At 35.8% G+C, this 22,521-nt stretch overlaps 1 protein-coding gene across 2 annotated transcripts; it reads right to left on the bottom strand.

Moving 5' to 3' along the window:
- Nucleotides 1–1,588: 1,588 nt before the first annotated feature.
- LOC102585295 (AP-1 complex subunit gamma-2-like) lies at nt 1,589–20,588 on the bottom strand. 2 transcript variants are annotated; one of them, XM_015312595.1, is made up of 18 exons: nt 20,219–20,588; nt 15,606–15,908; nt 15,159–15,300; nt 13,650–13,823; nt 11,766–11,945; nt 10,032–10,186; nt 9,312–9,402; nt 8,869–9,032; nt 8,529–8,583; nt 7,933–8,055; nt 7,750–7,845; nt 5,141–5,268; nt 4,623–4,727; nt 4,272–4,531; nt 3,281–3,529; nt 3,022–3,197; nt 2,411–2,515; nt 1,589–2,155 (listed from the first exon to the last, which is right to left on the bottom strand). In XM_015312595.1, the coding sequence occupies exons 1-18, from the start codon at nt 20,248–20,250 to the stop codon at nt 2,060–2,062; spliced, it is 2,634 nt and encodes an 877-aa protein (XP_015168081.1). In that variant the 5' UTR covers nt 20,251–20,588; the 3' UTR covers nt 1,589–2,059. The 2 variants fall into 2 exon arrangements, with proteins under 2 accessions (XP_015168081.1, XP_006355968.1); XM_006355906.2 differs by having other exon boundaries at nt 3,022–3,203.
- Between the last annotated feature and the right edge of the window lie 1,933 nt (nt 20,589–22,521).

A 22,521-nucleotide genomic window follows, 5' to 3' on the forward strand; every position in this document is an offset into this window, starting at 1 on the left:
CTTAAATCAAAATCAAATTAATACTAATGCAAAAAGAAAATCAATTCAACACTAAGAATGACAATAATATTGAATATTTGTTCCATGGTTTTACATTGGTTTATTCAAATACATGATCTAATTTTAATTTCCTTTAATATTTAGTCATGTAACTAATACTTATTAAATGTATTTTAGCATGATTTAGTACTTTTAAATTATGATCATTGTTATTATTACTTATTAATTTGCAATATTTGTTTTACGCGATTTCATTATAATTTTGTTGTTGGATATTTTAGTGTCATTAATCATATCATATTTTGTGTTATTTTCTTAAGAAACACCTTAGATAGTTGTATTTTGGTAGGACTAAAGAAATATTTGAAATACAAGTAAATTATATGTTTGTATGAATACTTTACCGGAAAAACCCGAAAAAATTCGAAAAAACCCGAAGTTGAAAAACCCGAGTTTTATTGGTTTGGGTTGGTTTATAAATTCAAAAATCCGACACAAATGGTTTGGTTTGATATTTGAAAAATCCGAACCAACCCGATCTTGTACACCCCTAGGTGGGATCAATGAAAAGTGGTGTGGGAGACTTTAGTGATGAAATAGATGGTTTCCTAGTTGTGGGGACATTGACATTTTACCCCTTGCTCAATGCTCATGTTGTTGTTGTTGCACTCAATTACAAATCACTATGTAGGGTGTAGAACTAATGTAAAAAAAATACATCTTAATTATTTTGTTGACTAAGCTACCTACTCTACTGGATTTAAATGAATAGTTAATAAATAATCAGACTAATATATGTCATTGACAAGTTAACAATGTTTTGAAGGTATAACAGATCATGAAGTGCAAATGAATGGGCAGCCAGTTTATGAACAGTTCATTCTGGTTGTCACATAGGATATTTAATTAAAGAAAGAAACTCAATGTGAAAAAAAAAAACTGTAATACATTAAACAGTTCCAAGTAATGAAGAAAATTATTACTACAGCATAAAATAACACAATAATTTTCTTATGAGTGCAGTTCAGTGACCAAGAGAATACATATTCTAATTGTATATCCTAAATACTTTCTGTTAACCTAGTATGAATTCTTACTTCTCTATTTAAGCTCAACTCATACTCATGTCATCAAACTTCGTACTTCGATTAAATGCAAAACTCGGTTCAACACCAAGGATTTGTGATGTATGTCTGCCACCAATTTTGTACTACTTTTACTGTTAAACAGGAGTAGAAGACTGATTGGTAAGTTATTGTGAGGAAACAATAATTGGCATGCTTTATTACTCCCATTTGACACAGTAGTTGCTTGAATAATGCAACTGTATCTATGTCAGATCTTCTGTAATGCATAATATTAGGATATTCCGACACTGATGCTACAATATTTTTGGAAGATCCGAGCAACATAGTCTTGCCATGTAGGATAAGCCTCACTCTTTAGGTCCCACTTTATAATAAGTAGGACTTATTTGAAACCAAGAATGTAAAGAAAAAGAAGAGCATAAAGGTACAAAAAAGTGAGAAGGCTCACACAAAAATGAAAATGTATCCCAAGTACATGTGGAACAATAGGTCTTTGATGGTGGATAAAACTAAAAACAGCACATTTTATATAACTTGAGAAAAGAAATGTCTAAAATATAACCAGGGTCCCAACTCAACCTATATTACATTTCTTGAATTTGATTACTCCAAAATCTAGAACAAATGAGACTTACATATATCAAAACTTTTAACGAGGGGTCCAGCAAGGTCTCCCGTATGTGCCTCAAAAGCCAAAAGTTTACTTCCACAATGGCATACTTAGGTAGTATCAGATCATAATGTACACTGGCGGCTATCTCTTTTGAAGGTAGAAAGAGGCAAGCAAGTTGAGGCATCCAAGCAATTCCCCAAGTAAAGCCACTTGAAAACCAACTAGCACATGCTACATCTCTCAGAACAATTTAACAAATTGATTGCATTAGAAAGTACAAACAACGAGCTGAAACTTCCTCGCAGTGAATAACAGATTAAAGCTCTCGCAAATCAAACTCTTTTAGGGTCATTCAACTTCACAAATCACGGGGAAAATTGTTGACTTGGCCTTCCTCCAATACATCCTTACTATTCACCTTATAAGCTATCCGTATGCGCATGACAAGGGATTTCTGGGGAATGACGGAAAATATTAGATAGCTGTCACTATAAACCAAAACTGCAGAGGTGACGATGTTCACGGGCTATAAATAGTTACTCAAAAAGTATTACAATGCTTTAAAATTTGTGGATGACGGTATGCACACACATATTGCAATAATAAAATAGGATATGAAAAAGTGCTTATTTTTATAGTCAGGTTCACAAAAGAGTGGTCATGCAAAGTGCTAGAATGTGCTCAGTCATCAAATGGATAATTCACATACCTTGCCATGTTGGCTGTTTGTGAGTTTCAACTTTTGCATGATTGATCCACTACTATTTGCAGGTAACATGTTACCACTTGCTGGATCCAAGTGCAATTGAAGAAACTGCACCAAAAATGACGAAATAAGCATAGTTGAGAGCTCATGAACATGGTACATGACTTAAAATTAGATTGGTTAGATCCCAGAAACAAATTACAAATGACAGTTGCAGTCGTTGAAAGAATAGGTAAGCAAAAATGAAAAAAATCTCTTAACGAACCCCAAAGAAGTGATTGTAATTTCCTAGAAAAGCACCTAACCTATCACTAAAACCTCCAGCCTCAGAAGTCTCACCCATGAAGATATCACTTTGGAAAGATCGCTCTGCCCTCACCTGGGTTTAGATAATTTCATGATTTTTCCGCTTGGATTGCAAGTACTAGTTTCTATTGTAAGATGAAAGAAAACTGACAGATCAAAAATGATTTTTACCAAAAAAATTGATTTAGAATAATCACAGACGGCGTAAGCTCAGGAAGGGCAATTGGTCAGTTCATATCATAAAACCAAGCATTCTATGCCAACTCTTCTTCCCAAGTGAAAAGTAAAAAACAAATAAGTCCAATTACCTTTGGAACTGCAGCTTGGAAAATAAAGTTTGTGAGAACTTCCCCCGACTTGTTTGTAAAACTAGCTTCAATAAGTGTTGTCTGTGGGTTTTCAGGCTTCTTTGAGAAGTTGAATGTTAATTTTAACGAGCTGCTCTCAAATGCAACTATTGATGGATATGCAGGACCATTTCCTTCTGTAACTGAACAAAGAAATATGTGTCAACTTTGAAGAAGCATTACACTGTAACCAAGGTTAAAGCACAGAAAGAGACTGCACCAGCAATTGGTGAGCTGGAAGGGAACCCATTCAATAAATCCAACATAGGAGAACTTCCAGCTGTAGTAGAGACTTGAACTGAAGGAGCAGAAGGTGAGGACAATCTATCTAATAGATCCACCGGACTTTTAGTGTCGGCATTGGAGGGTGACACCTGAATTGTAGATGGGCTGCTATTAGCAGGTGGTGTTCCAATTGACAGAAGATCCAGTAAAACATTGGTGCCACTCATTTGGGCCTGATTTGTACCTGAAATTCAAGGAACAAAATGAGAATAACTGCAAACTCGTGTTTCACCTTTCCCCTCTCCCCCATTATTTTCTTTTTTACTGGTGACGGTTTTTGTAAAACAAGTTGGTGGGGTTGCCTAACTCAATCTAGTTTTACAGTAGAATTAAAGATCTTAAAGTTCAAATAGAACTTCAATATTCCCCTAACTTTAATCATAGATATCATGCAGGAAGCAGCGTTTTAGAGACAGGACAGTTCTGAAACACAAATCCTTCCACATCTTGGAATGTACAATTAAGGAATTTAACTTATTGTGCTCCTATATTCCACAATTTACTAGCAAAACTTTCTCACACAAAAGAACAGTAAAATTCAGGGATTTTAATTACTGTGCTTTAGATCGACAATTTACTAACAAAACTTTTTCACACACAATTGGACTTGATAAACAGTCTCGTTAAAATAAAATAAATAGAACTAAGTTTTTAATAACGGTAATGCAAAGGGCTTGTTATCGTTTTGTTGCATTGAATGTTGATATCTTTGTCCTAATGATATTACATGACAATCACTTGTATGGACCATATTCATTATCTAGCTCACAAGGACAAAAACACTCTTCTAGTTCCCCACAAATGGTCAAAGGATGCACATTTAACATTTAAATAAGGTACAGGAGAAGATCTGAATATGAACAAAATCAGAACAATAAACGCAAACATAAGGAAGAACTCATGCAATGGAACATAGCAGCACTAACCTGATTGTGAAGACACTGGCACCAGATCAACACCAAGAAGATCCTGAAGAAAGTCTCCACCAGAAGAGCTAGGTGCAGGAACATCATCTGAACTAAGATCAAGTAAGTCAACAAGAGGGGCAGCACTGGGCTTGGCAACTCCATTTGGAAGATTGACTGATACTCCTTGAGATGTTGACACAGCTGCTGGTACAGAACCAGCCTTCCTTCCGCTGTGGGTTGCTTCATCAAGAACTGGCATTCTTTCTACAAGTGAAGGCCTGAAAACATACATACATAATCAACAACTCCTATGACTGAGCTACATAAAAAGTAGGCATCGAACAACCTTCAATATGAAATCAAACAAACCTGATATTCTGATGCCTCCCAATTATTGAGTTAAATTCAATAGCTCTCTGTTGCAGTTCAAGCACAAAACTCCCTTTGTACTGGACAATGATGTCATTTATCCGCCTACACCAAATCGGATATTCACACATTTCTCATTATCCTGAAGAACTCGTTTAGCAGTTGTTTACTCTTGAGCGGCCATTAGTGTGTCATCTTAAAAAATAGATTTAAGCAAGTAAAAATGAAAAATACCATGAGTGGGACACATGAGACAGTGGGAGGACAAATAGTGGGCTGTGCATAGATTTTATTTATTTATAGAGGTATGCCCAACTTGGTGGCATGTCCCATAATGGAAAGAAATTTCCATAAAATGCAACAAGACAGAAAAAACTTAGAGACAATGTGCAAAATAGTTATCAAATTAAACAATGTGTGGTTAATTTGGCAGTAGTTTGTTAGCTGTGTTTAAGTAACTGTAAGCGCATGGGAGAAAAACCAAGCACCTCCCAAACAGAATGAAAAAGAGCACATACTGTGAACAAGATGGAAAGCGACTTGACAGCTTTAGCAAAGCAATCAAACACATCGCCCGAGTAGTGAGATCAAATGAATGGCTCTTAAAGGAAGTCTCCACAACATCCACAGCATCAGATTCTGTCACCTGTTCCAAAGAACTATATCAGAGAACCTAGAAATAGACAATTCCAATCCAGAAATAATTTAAAATGATGACGTGCATGCGTCGATCTCAAATAACTTTCACGTTTTTTTAAAAATGAGACACAGAAAAGGAGCAAATTGGATAGTGAGGACTCAGAATGCTGACCCCAACTGCTGACCCCAACTAACATGAGAAAGAGGCAGCTATTGTAGTTTATAGTTCAAGGTTCAAGTCAAACTATAAACTATTACGACTGTCGACTTGTTTATCAGCATCTATCATTTCATTTTCGAAATCACATCTGTACTTCGTTGAGTGCATTTGAATCTGCAGACAACAAAAATGCTCCTCATAGTACATCATTCTTAACTTCATGTCAACATGCACAACATGTGGAGCAGAGGCGGATCCAGGATTTGATGATTACGGGTACCACCATTACTAAAAAACTGAGTTCTTCCGACAGACAAAATTTACGGACGCCGTCTGTCTACTATTTCATTTAGTAAAGCTAAAGGACAATATCGAAAACTCAGATGAAATTGATTTTAAAAATTTCTTAATGAAACCAACAGAACCGACGAAAGTCATCGGTTAATGAAATTATCATTTTTTTCTAATACTTTCTTCTTTTTAATTTAATTAATGATAGAGGCTATCGGAAAAATTCAAGGGACTCCATCGGTGTTTTATTCCAAGATGATAATTTTGATAAGTGACTATTTGTAGGTCCTGACCCTCGGGAAAAGGTGTGTTCTTAGTGGGGCACTATCTTTAATGCAAACTTACCACTAGTTAATAAGAGTGAATAAAGGTCTACATTCAGCCGGCTCAATCCATTTTGAATTAATTCGGTTCAATTTGATCCAATTTGAATTAATTTAGTTTGGTTTAAACCTTTTGGTGTATAAATAAGAATGTGATCACCAAAGCGAATAAGTTTTGTCCAATTCGACTATTTTTCTCAATTCAGATTCTGTTGAATTATGTGATCAAACGATAAATAAAATTTTCAACAAGCAAATACATCCCTTCGATCTACATATAGCTAGATTAATATTATGTCACTTGATATCACCACTCTAAATAATTTTGGAAATTAAGAAAAGAGTAACATTAGATGGGTAAATAGAAAAAATGATTTAAAATTATATTTAAATAATAATTTCAAGATCCAGAAAAAGAAAATGCAGAAAATACATAATTTAAATAAAATCATAAAATAGGGTTTGTGAAAGAGAAAAGAAACTGAAAAAATAAGAAAAAGATCTAGACTAATATTGATGTACATATTTTTTCTAATAAAATCTGACCCTTTTGGGTCTTTAATTAAAAAATAGAAGATCTAGACTAATATTGTATCTCTTGATATCATCGCTCTAAATAATTTTGGAAATTAAGAAAAGAGTAACATAAGATGGATAAACAGATATTATTATTAAAGTCATATTTAAATAAGAATTTCAAGATCCAGAAAAAGAAAATGAAGAAAATACATGATTTAAATAAAATAATAAAATAGAGTTCTGAAAGACAAAGAAATGGAGAAAAAAAAGCCAAAAGGAATGGGGACGGGACGCGAGGGGTGGGGGGATAACACTAGGGACAGAGCCACAAAGATAACAAATGAAAAAAAAAGGCTTTGAGTCTCGATCCTAGGATCAATTGCTTCACACTTGACACCTTAGCCATGGCACCCACCATCAATTTTTTACTTCGGTGCCACTTTTTATTTATGTATAAATTACCAGCATGTGTATTAAAAATATACCAGAGCATCTGGTTGACATGCCACTCCCAACCCACTATATAGATCTGCCTCTGGTGTGAAGTTTTCTAAGGTTTATGATTGCATTAGTAGAAACACATTACATTGAATTATTATTAGAATTTATGTGCTATAGTTCATAAAAGAATTAAAAATGCTGAACTTTGTGGAATTTGTAAAATCCCGAAGAAACAACTTAAACAATGTTTGGTTGAGGGCTTGTCCATTTTTCTTTTTTTGAGTGAGGGATCTGTAGGAGATGGAAGCTTTGTATATTACTTTATTGTTTAATTTCATAACTGAGAAATTTATTGTTTCCAACTTCAGTGCTTGGTAGAAATACCAGACTTGGTTCACCAATGATGAATCAAATTCGTCTAGCACACATCTCATGCTGTACCACCTTAACCAATTGAACTAGAAGTCTACACGCAGAAACTTGTATAATACATGGAATTTTCTTTTACACCAATTACCATAATCAATCCAATCCAATTAGGAAACTCTGCCACTACCCTACATGGTCCTTGTCAATGGTACATGGAGAATTGTGCTCTAGTGATAGAAAAAGTAGTGAGACACTTCATCTAGAGTATGCTGGAAAATAAATAAGAGGACCAAGTAATATGATGCAGAATCATTTAGGGAAAAACTGTGATGCAAAGAAAGATCAAAATTAGTAGAAGAGTAACTGTTCAAAAGCATGAACTCACGGTCAAGGGTTCTTCAATATCAAGCCTTCCAGCATTGTTTACTAACATGTCACCGTATTCTCCAATGCACCAAATTGCAACTCGAACCAGAGTTTCCTAACAAGAAAAAATTACCAAATTGTACAAACAATCAGACACAAAAGGGGGAAAGGAACTAGGAGTTCTAGGCAATTCTTGAAGTACCTGTTCCCCTGCTGCTTGCACTGCTCTGTATAGAGAACGTACTGCATAACCATGGAGGTCGGAAGCATTTGTAATCACCACAATCAGAGAATGCCACGCCTCATCCTTCACATCATTTCCAGCCTATTGCAACAGTAGACAGATCAGTACTTTTTAAGAAAGAACAAAAGGAAAAACACACCTATAACAACTTGAGCTTTTAGATGAGGCGGTCCACACTATTCAACGTGGTATTCGAGTAACAGAGTAAGCATGGGTCTAAGTTTGAGTCTAGCTCGCTGCCACCCATGTAAAAGGTTTTTCCTAGTGCTTAAACCAAGAAAAAGATTAGTCCCCTCACGTAAGTTGGTGACTTACAACCCCTAAAAGATAACTTATGTTCATTAATTAACAGAAAGACCATATGGCCTACAAACAGTCTAAAACTCAAACAGAAAGATCATAAAAAGAAGGTCAGCCCGAATGCACTAAGCTCCCACTATGAGCGGGGTTCCGGGAAGAGCCGGACCACAAGGGTCTATTGTACGCAGGCTTACCCTACATTTCTGCAAGAGGCTGTCCACATAATACAAAGAAATATATCAGTTTGTACATACCTCAGAGAGAACCTTGAGCATCTGATCAATGTACCAAATTTTCTCAGGTGAGAACCTAGAGCACCACATAAGCAGTTGTAAGTAGGAGATGCATTTGAAGATGTCTTGAAAGAGAATAAACAATGCAGTTGTTTGGGAAAGTTATTGAATCATATTACAAACATATGAACCCCGCTTCTCCTGGGGACACAACCAGAGAAATCAAGAGTAACAAAAATATGAAAAGAACAGATGAATGAACAGAAAACACATATCCTCAGTAATATTAAAAAGCAGAAGCATTTTGCAAATTCAAAGAATCAAAATCATAGTTCTCATAAACATTTTCAGTATTACTTACTTTTCCACAATGGAACAGATTTTTGCAGTGAGATCTCCCCTAAACTCCGGATCACTTGCTTCTAGATATTCTATTAATTCCTTCGTCATAGGCTTCACATTGCTTTCGTTTACTAAGAGATACACAAGTTCAACGGCTCTTTTACGAATTGATGGATCAGAATCCTGAAAATTAAAAAAGCCACAGGTTGCTGCATGTTGATAAATGGAACACCAGGGAATAGTATGTCCAAATACGCTAGTTTAACAAAAAAAGTTGCATAATCTCACATGTAGAAATGACATTATCGATCTGTGAAGCACATGGGATACATGTTCTAGCTAGTCAGGGTATGTTTTAAGATTCGACTGTAGATATGCTGGACTGGAGATTAAAGGGAAAGAAGGATAAGGATGAAGAAGTGGAAAGATTATGAGGAAGAAAAGAATGTAAAGGTCAAATACCTTCACACATTCCAAAATTGTTGTCCGATGCCTCTGCACTGCTTGACTATCTACAGCTAAAGCTTTCATCAACATGTTCAGTGCAACATATCTGAAATAATTGGACCCAACTAGGATTAGAAAAGAACCCATGCTAACAAGACAAACAGCAATGAAAATCATCCAATATATCTAACCGTGCAAATATCATATAGAGAAGTGGAAGAAAAAAAACCTCCTATTCTGTAGCCTCGAAAGGAAAAGGGTAAAAACTAAGAAATAAGCAGGTGACTGTAGTCAGTATGTGGTGCAGACTCAGAGGCATGCCAAAGATCTGTCACAGGCTAAATTCAATGGAGATACGCATTTTCTCATTAAAAAAAAGACACGTGTATATCACACCAAACAAGGGTGCTCTAAGACAATGATAGAATTTCTGACCACCAATTAACACAGAACACTATAGTACAAGAATACCCTGTAGTTTGAAGGCACACAACAAGTGGAGGCAAAACATACACCACTTAATTGCAAAATAAATACAAGATCAATATGGGTTGGACACAGAAGTGCCACATTTTGAATGCAGATAGCTTTTCCTGACAACTGAGTTTTGTTTTGGTTAAATAATTTCTCGAGTGCATGACAACACTGGCCATCACACCAGGACCCAAAAGACAAAATCACTCACATAAGATAACCCCAACATATTGCAGGGAAAATATGCAAAAAGAGAATGACCTGATATTGTTATCACGGTTGGATAAAAATCTTCCCAAAATGTTAATAGCAAGCACCCTCAAGCCGCCATTATCTTCTACACTCATGATAGCTGCAACACATTCATAAAGAATTGCATTGCCTGCATTTTTGTTTGATTCAGTTTTTGTTGCCACCTAGAGAAGATTACAGATTTGTTAGAGAAATATATATTTCATCATACATTATAAACTTCTGAAAGGTTGAGATATGACTAGAGAAAGAAAGATTATAGACCCATTCAGACACATATCATGTCCTTGTGAATATTCTCACTTAGTTGCATACCTATCAAAGAGAATTTCTCATTTTGTTGCATCCACTTAAATACCGGGCATCGCTTTGCATGGTGTGGGGCTTGAACCTGCGACCTAAGCCACAAATCCTCCACCTTTTTCCACTAGAGCTAAGCCTTGGGATCCACTTAAATACCGAGCATCGCTTTGCATGGTGTGGGGCTTGAACCTGCGACCTAAGCCACAAATCCTCCACCTTTTTCCACTAGAGCTAAGCCTTGGGATCCACTTAAATACCGGGCATCGCTTTGCATGGTGTGGGGCTTGAACCTGCGACCTAAGCCACAAATCCTCCACCTTTTTCCACTAGAGCTAAGCCTTGGGATCCACTTAAATACCGGGCATCGCTTTGCATGGTGTGGGGCTTGAACCTGCGACCTAAGCCACAAATCCTCCACCTTTTTCCACTAGAGCTAAGCCTTGGGATCCACTTAAATACCGGGCATCGCTTTGCATGGTGTGGGGCTTGAACCTGCGACCTAAGCCACAAATCCTCCACCTTTTTCCACTAGAGCTAAGCCTTGGGATCCACTTAAATACCGGGCATCGCTTTGCATGGTGTGGGGCTTGAACCTGCGACCTAAGCCACAAATCCTCCACCTTTTTCCACTAGAGCTAAGCCTTGGGATCCACTTAAATACCGAGCATCGCTTTGCATGGTGTGGGGCTTGAACCTGCGACCTAAGCCACAAATCCTCCACCTTTTGTTGCATGTTTTTAATAAGAGCCTTTTTGATAAAATTTCATTACGACTCCTCAACAAGCAAGTGAGCAATTGATTCAAAATTTGTAAAGTTTCAACCAAAAAAAAACATTTTTTTTTTCAAAAGTTGTTTTTAACCAAACACCAAAAATAGAAGTTCATCCGTTCTTGCAAAAGCTAAAAAAGTACTTTCCAGTGTTTGGTTGGGAAACAGCTTTTGCAAAAAAAAAAAAAAATTAACAGAAAAATTCAGAACATGTTCTCCAAAATGTTGAAGCAAACGCCAAATCTATTCCGATATTTTGGGGCCAAGAATCACCTAAAGCCTTTGCTGTAACAAAGTTCCAAAAGAGGAGAAGCTATGGCCAACCTAGAGGAGAATAACTCTGCCATTTGACATTGGTATGGTGGAATGCAAAAGAAAAACATAAGAGTCTAGATTTATGTCACTAAAAAGGACAATCCAAACCTGTAATACACAGTACACAAACTAACTGTACTGTCCCTTCGGTATTCATAGAATAATCTGTTAATAAAATTTCATCTATGCTAACAAAAATCTCTCTGCCACACAAATATTTCTGTAAGGGCAAGATTGACATGCACTACCAAAACATTGAAAAAGATGACTATCAGGAGACATTCGGAAAACTTCAAAACTAAACAACTCAGTGATATGAATAGATATACATTAAGATGCAAAGAGGTGCAACAAACCTGAGCTAGTATATCATTCATAGTATCACTGGCATCGGCATCATCTTTCCCCAAAGAACGCAAGAGCCTAAGCAATCTTATTTGAAGGAAAGGATCTGTAATGCCAGAAACGTCATACTCAGGCGCATATGGACTGTTTGCGAGATCCCTCATAAGTTTGACTAAACCATCCGTGCATTTCTAGAACCACACATAAAAAAAATTATTGCCACATCAAATAGAAGATAAAGTTTTTGATGCTTGAAGTTATCAAAATTCAAATATCTGCTCCAGCATGTGTAGTTACACTAACACTATTTTGGTTAAAAGAAGGCTGGAAGAAGTACAATGTGGATGCTCTTTGATTACATATTTGGTCACTCACTTCTAGTTGTTTGGTATGATAGGAAGAGAGTTTTGTCCTTCCCAACCAATCTTTAAAAGGTGGGAAAAGCTGACACAGAAAGCTTGAATAAACTCCCCATCATCCCAACTTTAACCTCCCAAGAAACAAAATAAATGTTTCTCACGCCTCCTCTTTTACTTCCCATTTCTCATAACTTTTCTTCCAATACGATGAAACATAGTGTTGGTCAAGGCCCGATTTTGCAGGTTTAGTCATTTCTCATGTAAATCATCAAAAAATGACTAGGTGCACATCAGAAGGGCGGGAGACATCCTAATAACAAGGACTCTTTAGAAGTAGTGGAGGTATAAATTCAACTTTAGTTTTAGTGGTCACATAAAATCAAAACTTCTCTTAGGAAGAAGAGTAAAGTTCTCTTGGAAGCAGCAGTTTGAGCTGTCATGCTTCCTCAGGCCCTCCAAAATTCCTTAAGCAACTTACAAAAGTTAAAAAAGAAGGAATGTGGTGGAGGAAATGAAGGGAGTACCAAGGTCAGATAAGTTCCCGAGCCTTCACTCAAGTTGCAAATTAGGGAAACAGAAGATAAATGAAGAGAAATTAGAAAAAAACACAAAATCTATCACTTTTTGGCCATGAAATTTTTTCACTTTTTCCTCAACTCCAGAAATCGCGTTTGGCCATAAAATTCCAGAATTTCACTTGAAGTTGAATTCAAAAATTTTAAAAACAACAAAAGGTGTTTTCACTTTTTTCACTCCAAATTACTTACAAAATGTCAAAGACAACTCCAAATTGTATTCATGGCCAAACACAATCAAATATCATTTTTTACTTTGAAAACAAAAACTACTTTTTCCAAATTTCACAATGAAACATGGCCAAACTCTTAAACAAAAAACTCATCATTTTTTCCTTTTGAAATACTTTTGGGCCCAATGAAAGATATGGCCCTCCAACCTACTTTCTACTAGCTTTCCAATTTCCTGACCAAATGAATGAAAATTTTCTAAAACTTCTTCTTCCATTCTCTTTTCCCTTCATTTCTCTCCTTATCTAGAAAAAGCGTTGGTCATGACATCACACATCAATTCACCAATGCATGTACTATTCAATGCAACCCTCCTTTTCAAAATAGAGCTCATGACCCATGGGTTATGAGGCACACACCTTATACTGTAGGATGGGTTTCAGGAAACTAGCTATACTTTTCAGTGGATATCTCCAATATCAACTAAATCATATCTATACTCCAGACGGGGAAAGCATAATCAGAGTAAATGACCAACTGTTTTACGCAATCATAATCCACAAGGGTTGTAAACCAGTTGCTCAATATTAAAAAATATACAAAATTCTTGATCTGCATCACATCACAAAGTTGCAAAAATAAAATGAGAATACAATTCACTTTCCTATTTTTACTTGTCCAAAAATGGAAAAGGAGGGGGCTATCAAAGCAACAGTACAGCGACACAAAAACATAATTAAGATATTCCTCTAGAAGTATCAACAGATAAAGCTATCAGTGATTGACTAACCTTTCTGAAATGTTCAAGAGCCTCTGTACTAATTTTACATAGATCTATACAAAGCTGGACACCAGTAATGAGAACTCCATGGTGCTTCTCACTTAACAAGGAAGCTGCAGCGTGTATAAAATTTTCGGCAAGATCGGGGACCTTCTTTATAATTCTTATAGAACAAAGTGCTGCCTACAGTAGACCAAAGTAGAGTGAATATAATGTTAAGGAACCATTTGCAAGTTTAGCACAAAAGGAACATCATATATCTACCGAGTAAAATACTCATGTCATGAGAAAAACTAAAAGACATTAAGTAGGTGTTTGGGCAATACTGGTTTCAAGTTGAAAACAGAGTATTTGAAGTTAAAATTTGAAAAGAATATTTTGAACAGATTTCGCTGTTTTGTGTAAATAACAACAAGTGATCTTATCCAAAAGGAGACCCAGAGGAAAAAAAAAGCAGAGCCAACGACAAGAATGAGGCCCCAAGTATAGAGTTCACATGAAAACTTTAAATGAGCTGATCATGGAAAGAAACACATAGATGCACAATGATACAAGGAGAAGAAATGCTAACAGCAACTCTTTTTTGGGGGTATAAGTCAAATAATTTTTTTTGATAATGATAAGTCAAATAATTTCATTGATAGAAGTTAAACACAAAGTCTGTAAGAAAAGATAAACGCTGTGTATGACTCGACCCAAGTCAACCATATTGTCTACAATATGGTATACTCTCCTTACACCAAAAGTACAAACGTTAAGTTAAGGTGTTAACGCAGAAATCAGTATTTCGGAAAAAAATTATAGTCTTTCATTCCAATGCTGATAGAAGCTGTTTAAAAAGGACGTGTTCCATAAGGTTTCATCAAGCAAAAAACGACTTTGAGTATTCCATTTTCCAGAGTTATACTTGATCAGGGAGTCAAATTTCCATTCAGTAATTCATGCCAAAACATAATGAGTCGTGGCTAGGATAATCAGCTGCTACCATCTCCCAATTCCTAATATGTAATTTCTGCAATAGGATATTACAAATTTCACCAACTAAGACACAAAGGTCGAGGAACTTAATTGTGAAGCCTGATCTGAAAATCTACTAAACCAGCCACCCCTCATCCGAGAACAATGTCCTAACATTGAATTAGCCCGCTTTTTTTGACACTATATCCTGAAACTCTCAAGCAACTTATCAGAGAATCATACACACATCCCTTCTCGTATATGGAAAGATACTATCTCACTTCTCAAAGACGCCAAGTTCAACACTGAGCCAATCACCAAGACCAAATTTTCCACACTAACCTACTCCTTACTCAACATATTCTCTTTTCCTTTTTAATAAACCTCCATCTCTACAGATGGACCTCAATTAAATATAGTTCTTCAAATGCATTCTTGTAGAAACAAGTTACAGTTGGCCAAAAATCCCAAAAGAATTCCAGTTTAAGTAATGGGAAAGAAATTTGATGATATAGACAACATTCAAAAACTCTAGCCATTAGGAAGAGCTATGAGACTTACCTTCTTTCGGATATTAGGATCTCTAAACTTTAGCAACCGTTCAACTTCTGGTGCAAGGTCACGAGCCATTTCTGCAGAACCAATATTCCCTAATGCACAAAGAGCAAGTCCAACAATATATTGATTGGTGTGGTTAAGATCTCTACTCAAAAGTTAAGGTATATGAGTGTAACTGTGAATTTGATCTTTAAAATTCACAGAGCAACAGCAGCTGTTACCTTTAAAAGTTTTATAAATCAAAGAGCAATAGCCTAGCCTAATCAACTCAAAGTGCTTTTGAGGTAAAAAAAAAGAGGAAAAAAAAGGACCTTCTCCAGTGATTCGTTCTCCATATATTGCTTTTATTTTTTTTATTTTTTTCCATATATCCCTTATGATCTGGTTTGAATGTACATATAAAGAGACTTCTTTTAAAGAGGAAAAAAATGAAACACAACAAAAGGATACTGCTTTATAGAATTCGTAACCAACATTAGAACCTCTTGTCTTTCGTCAAGAAGCAACATTAGGCCAAGATATCCTATTCTTTTCTCTGGAAATCCTGGAGAAGCAATCAGCTTCAAGCATTCCATTTGACCAAAGTGTGTAGGATAACCCAGCATGTGAATGAACATTAGTTTTGCAAGATTACGATGTCTGTAGTCATGATCATTATCACTGATTGCAGCTCTGATAGCAGCACACTCTTTTCTTACTACAGCACGCTCCTCTGCTGCAGTTTTGCTAGCACGGATAGCCCGAATCATGTCCCTGCATTCGACCAATAAGTGCATATAAATTTCTATTATAAGCTCTTGTATTATCTCGTTTTCAGTTAACCTAAATGAAATTTCTGACAGGGGAACTAGGGAACCACCCACATTTCTTTCTGTGAGAGAATATTGACTTTAAAAGGGAGCAGGAATTCAGATGGGATTGTCCTTGACAAACAACAACAACAATATATCCAATGAAATTCCACAAGTGGGGCCTGAGGAGGGTAAAGTGTACGCAGACCTTACCACTACCTCGTGGAAGTAGAGAGGTTGTTTCTGCAAGACCATCAACTTGTGTACAGCAAATCAAAGTAAGTATGAAAAAGGGGAAATGACACTAAAGAAAATATAGCAACTAATACAGAAACAGTAACAACAACAAAATAGTGCAATAACAGAAACACCAAAAAAAAAACAGATGGTGGTAGAAAGCAAAAGCAAGACACTACAAGAATAAAGTTAATACTATGGCAGACATCACTAAGCCCCTAAACCCTTCCAGGAAGCAAGAGAACACTCCACTACCTACTAACCTTCTACCCTAATCTGCAACCTCCACACACTCCTATCTAAGGCATGTCCTTAGTAAGCTGAAGTTGGGCCATGTCCGGTTTAATAATCTCTTCCCAGTACTTTTTCAGTCTACCTCCTCGTACCCACTATATCCAACCTCTCGCACTCCTCATTGGAGCATCTGCACATCTCCTCTTCACATGCCCAAACCATCTTGTATGTTCTCAAATGGGATTATTAGAAACAAAATATATCAAATTCCTCTAAGAAGACAAACAGAGTAATCGAGGCAGTCCCACCTTCCATCTTGTGAATGCTCTCTCTTTGATGAACTTAAGAAGTTTTAATGGGGAGTACCACCTCGCCCATCGACAAAGTTTTATCTAATGCAACATAAAGTACTAGAAACAAACAAGTTTTCTGTTCTGGTAAAGATAAATTGCAAAGCACCATGTTGCTTCCAGGGTATAAAGGTGTCACAAGTGCCACTCTTCTACATGAACCATAGCTATGCAAGTAATGAATAAACACTTAATTTTGGACAATTTATCTCCCAAAAAATAGCCATTCGGTGTTGTGAAAGACTGTAGCACTAGCAGACATGGTTATGGGTTTGGAGATGGAGCGTCAAAGGAGGCAGCTCGAAGAATATGCAGTACTACATCCATAAATGAAGCAATATGGACCCAAAAAAAGGAATCTCATTTCTAAACGCATGGAAGAAGTTCTTGACATGGACCCAAAATCTTGCCCTGAAAGCTGGAAAAACTACTTAAAACCTGGGATCATGAAGGTATCTTTAATCCCAGAAGAATAAAATCTTGTCACTCCCTTTGAGCAGAGTACGGCAACAAGTGGAAGAAAATTGCTGTTGAAGTCTCTGGCCGTACTGCTAACGATTAGGCAAGTGGTGGGAAGTTTTCAAAGAGAAACAGCTTAAGCATCTTCAGAAATCCCAGCAAAATCAAGAATACGTTGACGAACCTTCTGTTTCTTCCATCTCTGGTGTTGGGTCAGCACAAGGAGGAATCTGTAGGAAGTACAAGCACATATTGGAGACTTCTGCAGAAAAGTACATGCACTTTCTTTTGGATCCCCCTTGCCTTTACCAGTCATCAGTGTCATGCCAAATCTTGAACTGCCACCAGCTGTCTTTTAAACCCGGTGGCTATGAATGAACAGATGAATTCCACCACTATTTCGCCACCTTCGTCCGTTCTCCCCTGGTGGATATGATATCACATTTAACTTCATCATCTTCCGATCTATCCCTTCTGTTGGTCCCATACTTGCACCATCTGAACCGCTGTTGCATATACATGAGCTGGCTCACCCTGATTTGGGTTTGACAAGACACTTATATCTGGTTCAGCATCTGGATACCTTAATCAGGACTGAAAAGAGCTGGAAGAAGGAAGACAAAACTGGGTACAGCACAACAAGGAGACAAGTGGAGGCTGAACCGGCTGGAGCAACAACTAGTGTTAAGGAAGACTAGAAAAGGAGGGAGAAAATGGAGGAAATTGAAGCAAAATATGAGGTGTTTACATGAAGAGGAAACGGCTTTTCTTGGGAGGATAGAGGGAGGAGGGAATACAGACATCAAACCAATGCATTAGAGAGAGATACAGAGCTAAGGCAGCAAAGTTAATGATAGCTAGGAGTAGTAAGCAATTGAAGTTGTCTAAACTTATAGAACAAAAAACAAACCGGATTCCATAGTCATGGCGGTGGGTTGGAATTATTGTATCCAAAGATAAACATTAGATTAGGTCAGTTTTTAGTAACTACTGCTAGTATTGTTTTTAGTATGCTGTGTTATGCCATCCACGTTTTGTAAATCAAGTTTGTATCTAAGACAAAATTTGCTTATATAGTGAAAAAATCAGTTATTTTTGGCTTCACTGTTTGTTCCTTTTTTTTTTTTTGACGAGAGTAATAATGAACTTTTTATATGACAAAACAGCACTAAGATAGAACAGAATCCATCTGGAATGAACTATGGATTGGGGAAGAGGATCTGAAGACTACTTTTCCAGACTTATACATCTTGAGTCTGCAACAGATGAATATGGTGACACAATTATGGAGTCCTCAAGGGTGGAACTTGACTTTTAGGAGGGCACTAAATGATTGGGAAATCAACAGAGTAGCAGATTTCCTTCAGATTCTAAATGACTTCCCAGGGACAGCTGTAGGTCCTGATTTGCCAAACTGGAAGCTACATAGCAAAGGGTCCTTTACGGTGAAATCATGTTACTGGAGCTTGAATTTTAGACAGACAATGACAACAAAATAGCCATGGGAACTGGTTTGGAAGGTTAAAATACTCCATAAAGTTTCATGCTTCATTTGCTTGGTGACCAGGAGAGCATGCTTAACTCACGAAGTACTACAGAGAAGAGGTATCCAGATTTGCTCAAGGTGTTTTATGTGTGAGCAAGAGGCACAGATAAACAGTCATTTATTCATGCATTGCAAAACAGCTATAAATCTGTGGAACATGTTCTTCTGTATACTTGGGATAAGTTGGGAAATGCCAAGGACCTCATTTGATATGCTGCAAAGTTGGGAAGGAGTGGGGAGAAGAGGATCACAAGAAGATTGGTGGAGAAGCATTCCGGCATGTGTCTGGTGGACCCTATAGAAAGAAAGAAATGAAAGATGCCATGATGGAAAAGCTAGCAGTCTCCAAAAGATCAAGATGAAGAGTATAAGTTTTTTGTATTTTTGGTGTAAACAAGAAATAGTGGGGGAGATAGATAGCTTAGTTGATTTCAGAGGACAATTGTAAAGTTTCTATCTAGACTTTGGTCTTGATGATACCCTCTAGGGTTGTAAATCCCACCCCATCAGCTTTTACCTGATGGGCTTTTTGGTGTGAATATACAGTTACCATTATCCAAAAAAAAGACAGAATCCATTGTATTTTGCAAGAAGTTGAATAAAATCAACAAGTTTTACATGTAACAACAAAACTGGCTTTTTCTTATCAGCGCAAAAAAGCTAGCTTTAATTTTAAATCCTTCATAACCAAGATATTTCCCCAACATAGCCCTTAACTGAGAGACACCACCAAAACCAGAAATATCTTCCAACAGACTTATCTGTAATGCAAGTGAGTACTCAAATTCAATAAATACTCGCACGAACCACAACTACACCTCAATCCAAACTAGAGCAAGTAAGCTATTCTAAGTTATACCTAGTGGTTCTCACTGAGAGACAAATAGTTAATCAAACTCCTGGCTAAAACCAAATCTCATGTGATTGTAGCAGCAGAGATGAGCCTTAATCTCAATTAAGAAAATAGTAACAACAACTACTTCTACTACTTGTATGCCTGAATCCCTTATTGAGGTAAGTTGAGTGAATCTTCAATCCACCCTTCAATTCCAAAATAGAAAAAACTAACTTGTACTTTCAAACTTAATTCAATAACAAAAGCAAAGCAAGCAATCTTTTATGAGGAACCAGCACCCAAAAATATCCTTAGCTAAGTGAGAGACCATCAAACCCAAAAATGTCTTCCCCCATTATTGTCAATCCAACCCTTTCACACAACAACTAAAACTCAAATCCTACACTAGCTGGAATTTGTCTATATGAATCCTCAATATCCGTTTCCCTCCATTGAAACCCGTTTCATTCCAATACTTAACAGCAACTTTTGACAAAATTCAGTAAACCCAAAATGAAAAACAGATAATTCAGCAAAATATTAATGACCCATATTGATCCAATATATAATTAGTAGAAATATGAGTTTCAATTGGGGAAGAGGGTACTAACCTAAGACGTGTACCGGACGAAAAGGGATTCATGATTGGTTCTGCTTTAAAACTTCGAGAAAGCTCGATCAGATCCAGCTGAACAGATTCTTCTAGTGTTTCCTCTCCAACTTGATCAACCCCACAAGCATAAAAAAAATTTTAAAAAAAGACTATTTAGGCTCCCATTAAAGCTGCAAAAAAATGTTTATATGACATAAAAGGAAGAATTTGGATTGGAGAAATGGAGAGAAATGAAAATTGAAGGATCTGAGAAGGAATCAGTGGGGTTCTTGGGAGAGGTTTGGATCTGGAAATAGAATGCGAAAAGAAGAAAAAGAAAGGAGAGAGAAGAGAGAGAATGTAACAGAGTGGAAAATATATACATGTGCAAATTAATTTAAGCTAGTAGTATAACAATATGTATATCTAAAAAATAAAATTGAAGCACAAAAAAAATTAGTTATTTCATTTTCTATGTAATAATTAAATTGCAAAACATCGTGTTAATTTTACATGAATAACTTTATTTTTTATTAGGTGTCAAATATTATTATAACTTATGCAGAAATTAATACTTATAAATACTGAAGCATATGGTTAAATGACTTCTTACCATATTTGTGTTTTCAAACTACTTATAAATACTGAAGCATATGGTTAAAATTTTGTTTGGATGGTTGTTACGTATTGTTTCATAATATATCGTATTATATTGTATTGTTTTAATGAATATATTGTTTGGATAGATTGTATAGTTCTTCGTCGTTACATAGTGTCACACGTCAATAATTTGAATGATAAACCTAAAAAAAAAGTAAGATATGGAGTAGACTACTGTGAAAATGTAGGATAAAATATGAAATATGATTATTGCATAATAAATAAAGACAAAATGAAAAGAAAATATTAAGGTAACGACGCGATCACACCAAATCGGTCGTTACATAAAATTAGTCATTTCGTTGTTACCTAACGATGGATTTAAACGATACGATATAATAAAATTTAAGTAACAATCAAAACAAACATTGTATCTAAACTAACAATACAATACAATACAACGGATAACAACCATCCAAACAAGGTGTAAGGGCGAGAACAATTTAGGTTAAAAAATTGTTCCTTCAGTGTAGGTGCGCGACCTGAGTTCAGTCATTTGGCCAGTGTGTCCCTTGAGTGCAGGTGTGCGGTCTGAGTTTGAGCAAGGCTTAAAAAATGCATAAAATTTGTAGGCAATAAATTTCAAACAAGCAACTTAATGTATGCAAAATGATGTCCAAACCATCGATCGGCGGAGCAAGTTTCATTTAATTTATATTTATACGTTAGAATATCATTTTTTTAGTGTTTAATTAAAATTTTCCATGAGACGGTGATGTGTTACATCGCTTACACTAATATGCATCTACCTTTGTGGTTCCTTTGTTGCCTTAGAATTCTGGGTATGCATCTATATCCATTCATATCATATGTGCTCATCTCAATAAGTTCAAATTTAATGGTCCAACAGATTAGTATCACGTGATTTTATACATTATAGTATTGAGTCCAATATGAAACTACACAACATAAACAATAGAGTGACCTCAATCCTTGTTATATATAGAATATTATATATTCTAAGGAGCAAAGTTTTACGTAAACAAAGAACCATTAGTTGTTATGGGCTTATGGCTTGCCTTAAAAAGTATCAAAATAAAAATTAAAAATCAAACATAGCCAAATCGATCAATTCAAACCAAACTTGAAAAATTAAATTCAAAAACAGAATATCCAAATTAAAATTCCCATATCCAATTCAAACGAATGAACATTCACACCTACATATAATATAATATGTGTTTGCACCCAACATTTCAATATCTAATTACAGTTTAAGTTGAATATACTAATATCTTTTATAAATTGTCGATAAATTTTAGGGATAATTTCAAAAATCTCTTTTAAGTTTTGTGCCATCTTATAATCTCCTTTGATTTTCAATATTACATTTATCTTTCTTATTCTATTTTTTTTTTTTTGTAATAACTCTTTAAACCAATTATTACTAGTATAAAATAAAATGAAATATAATAGACAAATTTTTCATTTCTTGATATTACTTTTTTTCTAATTTAATGAGAACTATCAATATCTTTTTTCATGATTATGATGTTTACATTAACATATAATTAAAACTTAATATAATTGTATCAAAATCAATTATTTAAAACAAAAACTAAATTTGCCAAGTACAACTAGTTTTATTGTCCAACTATCGCTTCGAGGCTTCGGTCACCAAAGTAATAAAAAGGAGGAAATTTCATAGCAATGAAATTAAAC

The sequence above is a fragment of the Solanum tuberosum genome, unplaced genomic scaffold (genome assembly GCF_000226075.1).
Source record: "Solanum tuberosum cultivar DM 1-3 516 R44 unplaced genomic scaffold, SolTub_3.0 scf00210, whole genome shotgun sequence".
In the NCBI taxonomy this organism is placed as follows: Eukaryota; Viridiplantae; Streptophyta; class Magnoliopsida; order Solanales; family Solanaceae; genus Solanum; species Solanum tuberosum.

What these genes read in the sequence shown, in the direction of transcription:
- LOC102585295 (XM_006355906.2), bottom strand. Translation starts at nt 20,250, where the DNA reads ATGAATCCCTTTTCGTCCGGTACACGTCTTAG. An exon ending in AACCGTGATAACAATATCAG is followed by an intron (nt 9,403 to 10,031) that starts GTCATTCTCTTT and finishes CAATTATTTCAG; the next exon opens with ATATGTTGCACTGAACATGT. An exon ending in ATCTGTTCCATTGTGGAAAA is followed by an intron (nt 8,584 to 8,868) that starts GTAAGTAATACT and finishes GTGGTGCTCTAG; the next exon opens with GTTCTCACCTGAGAAAATTT.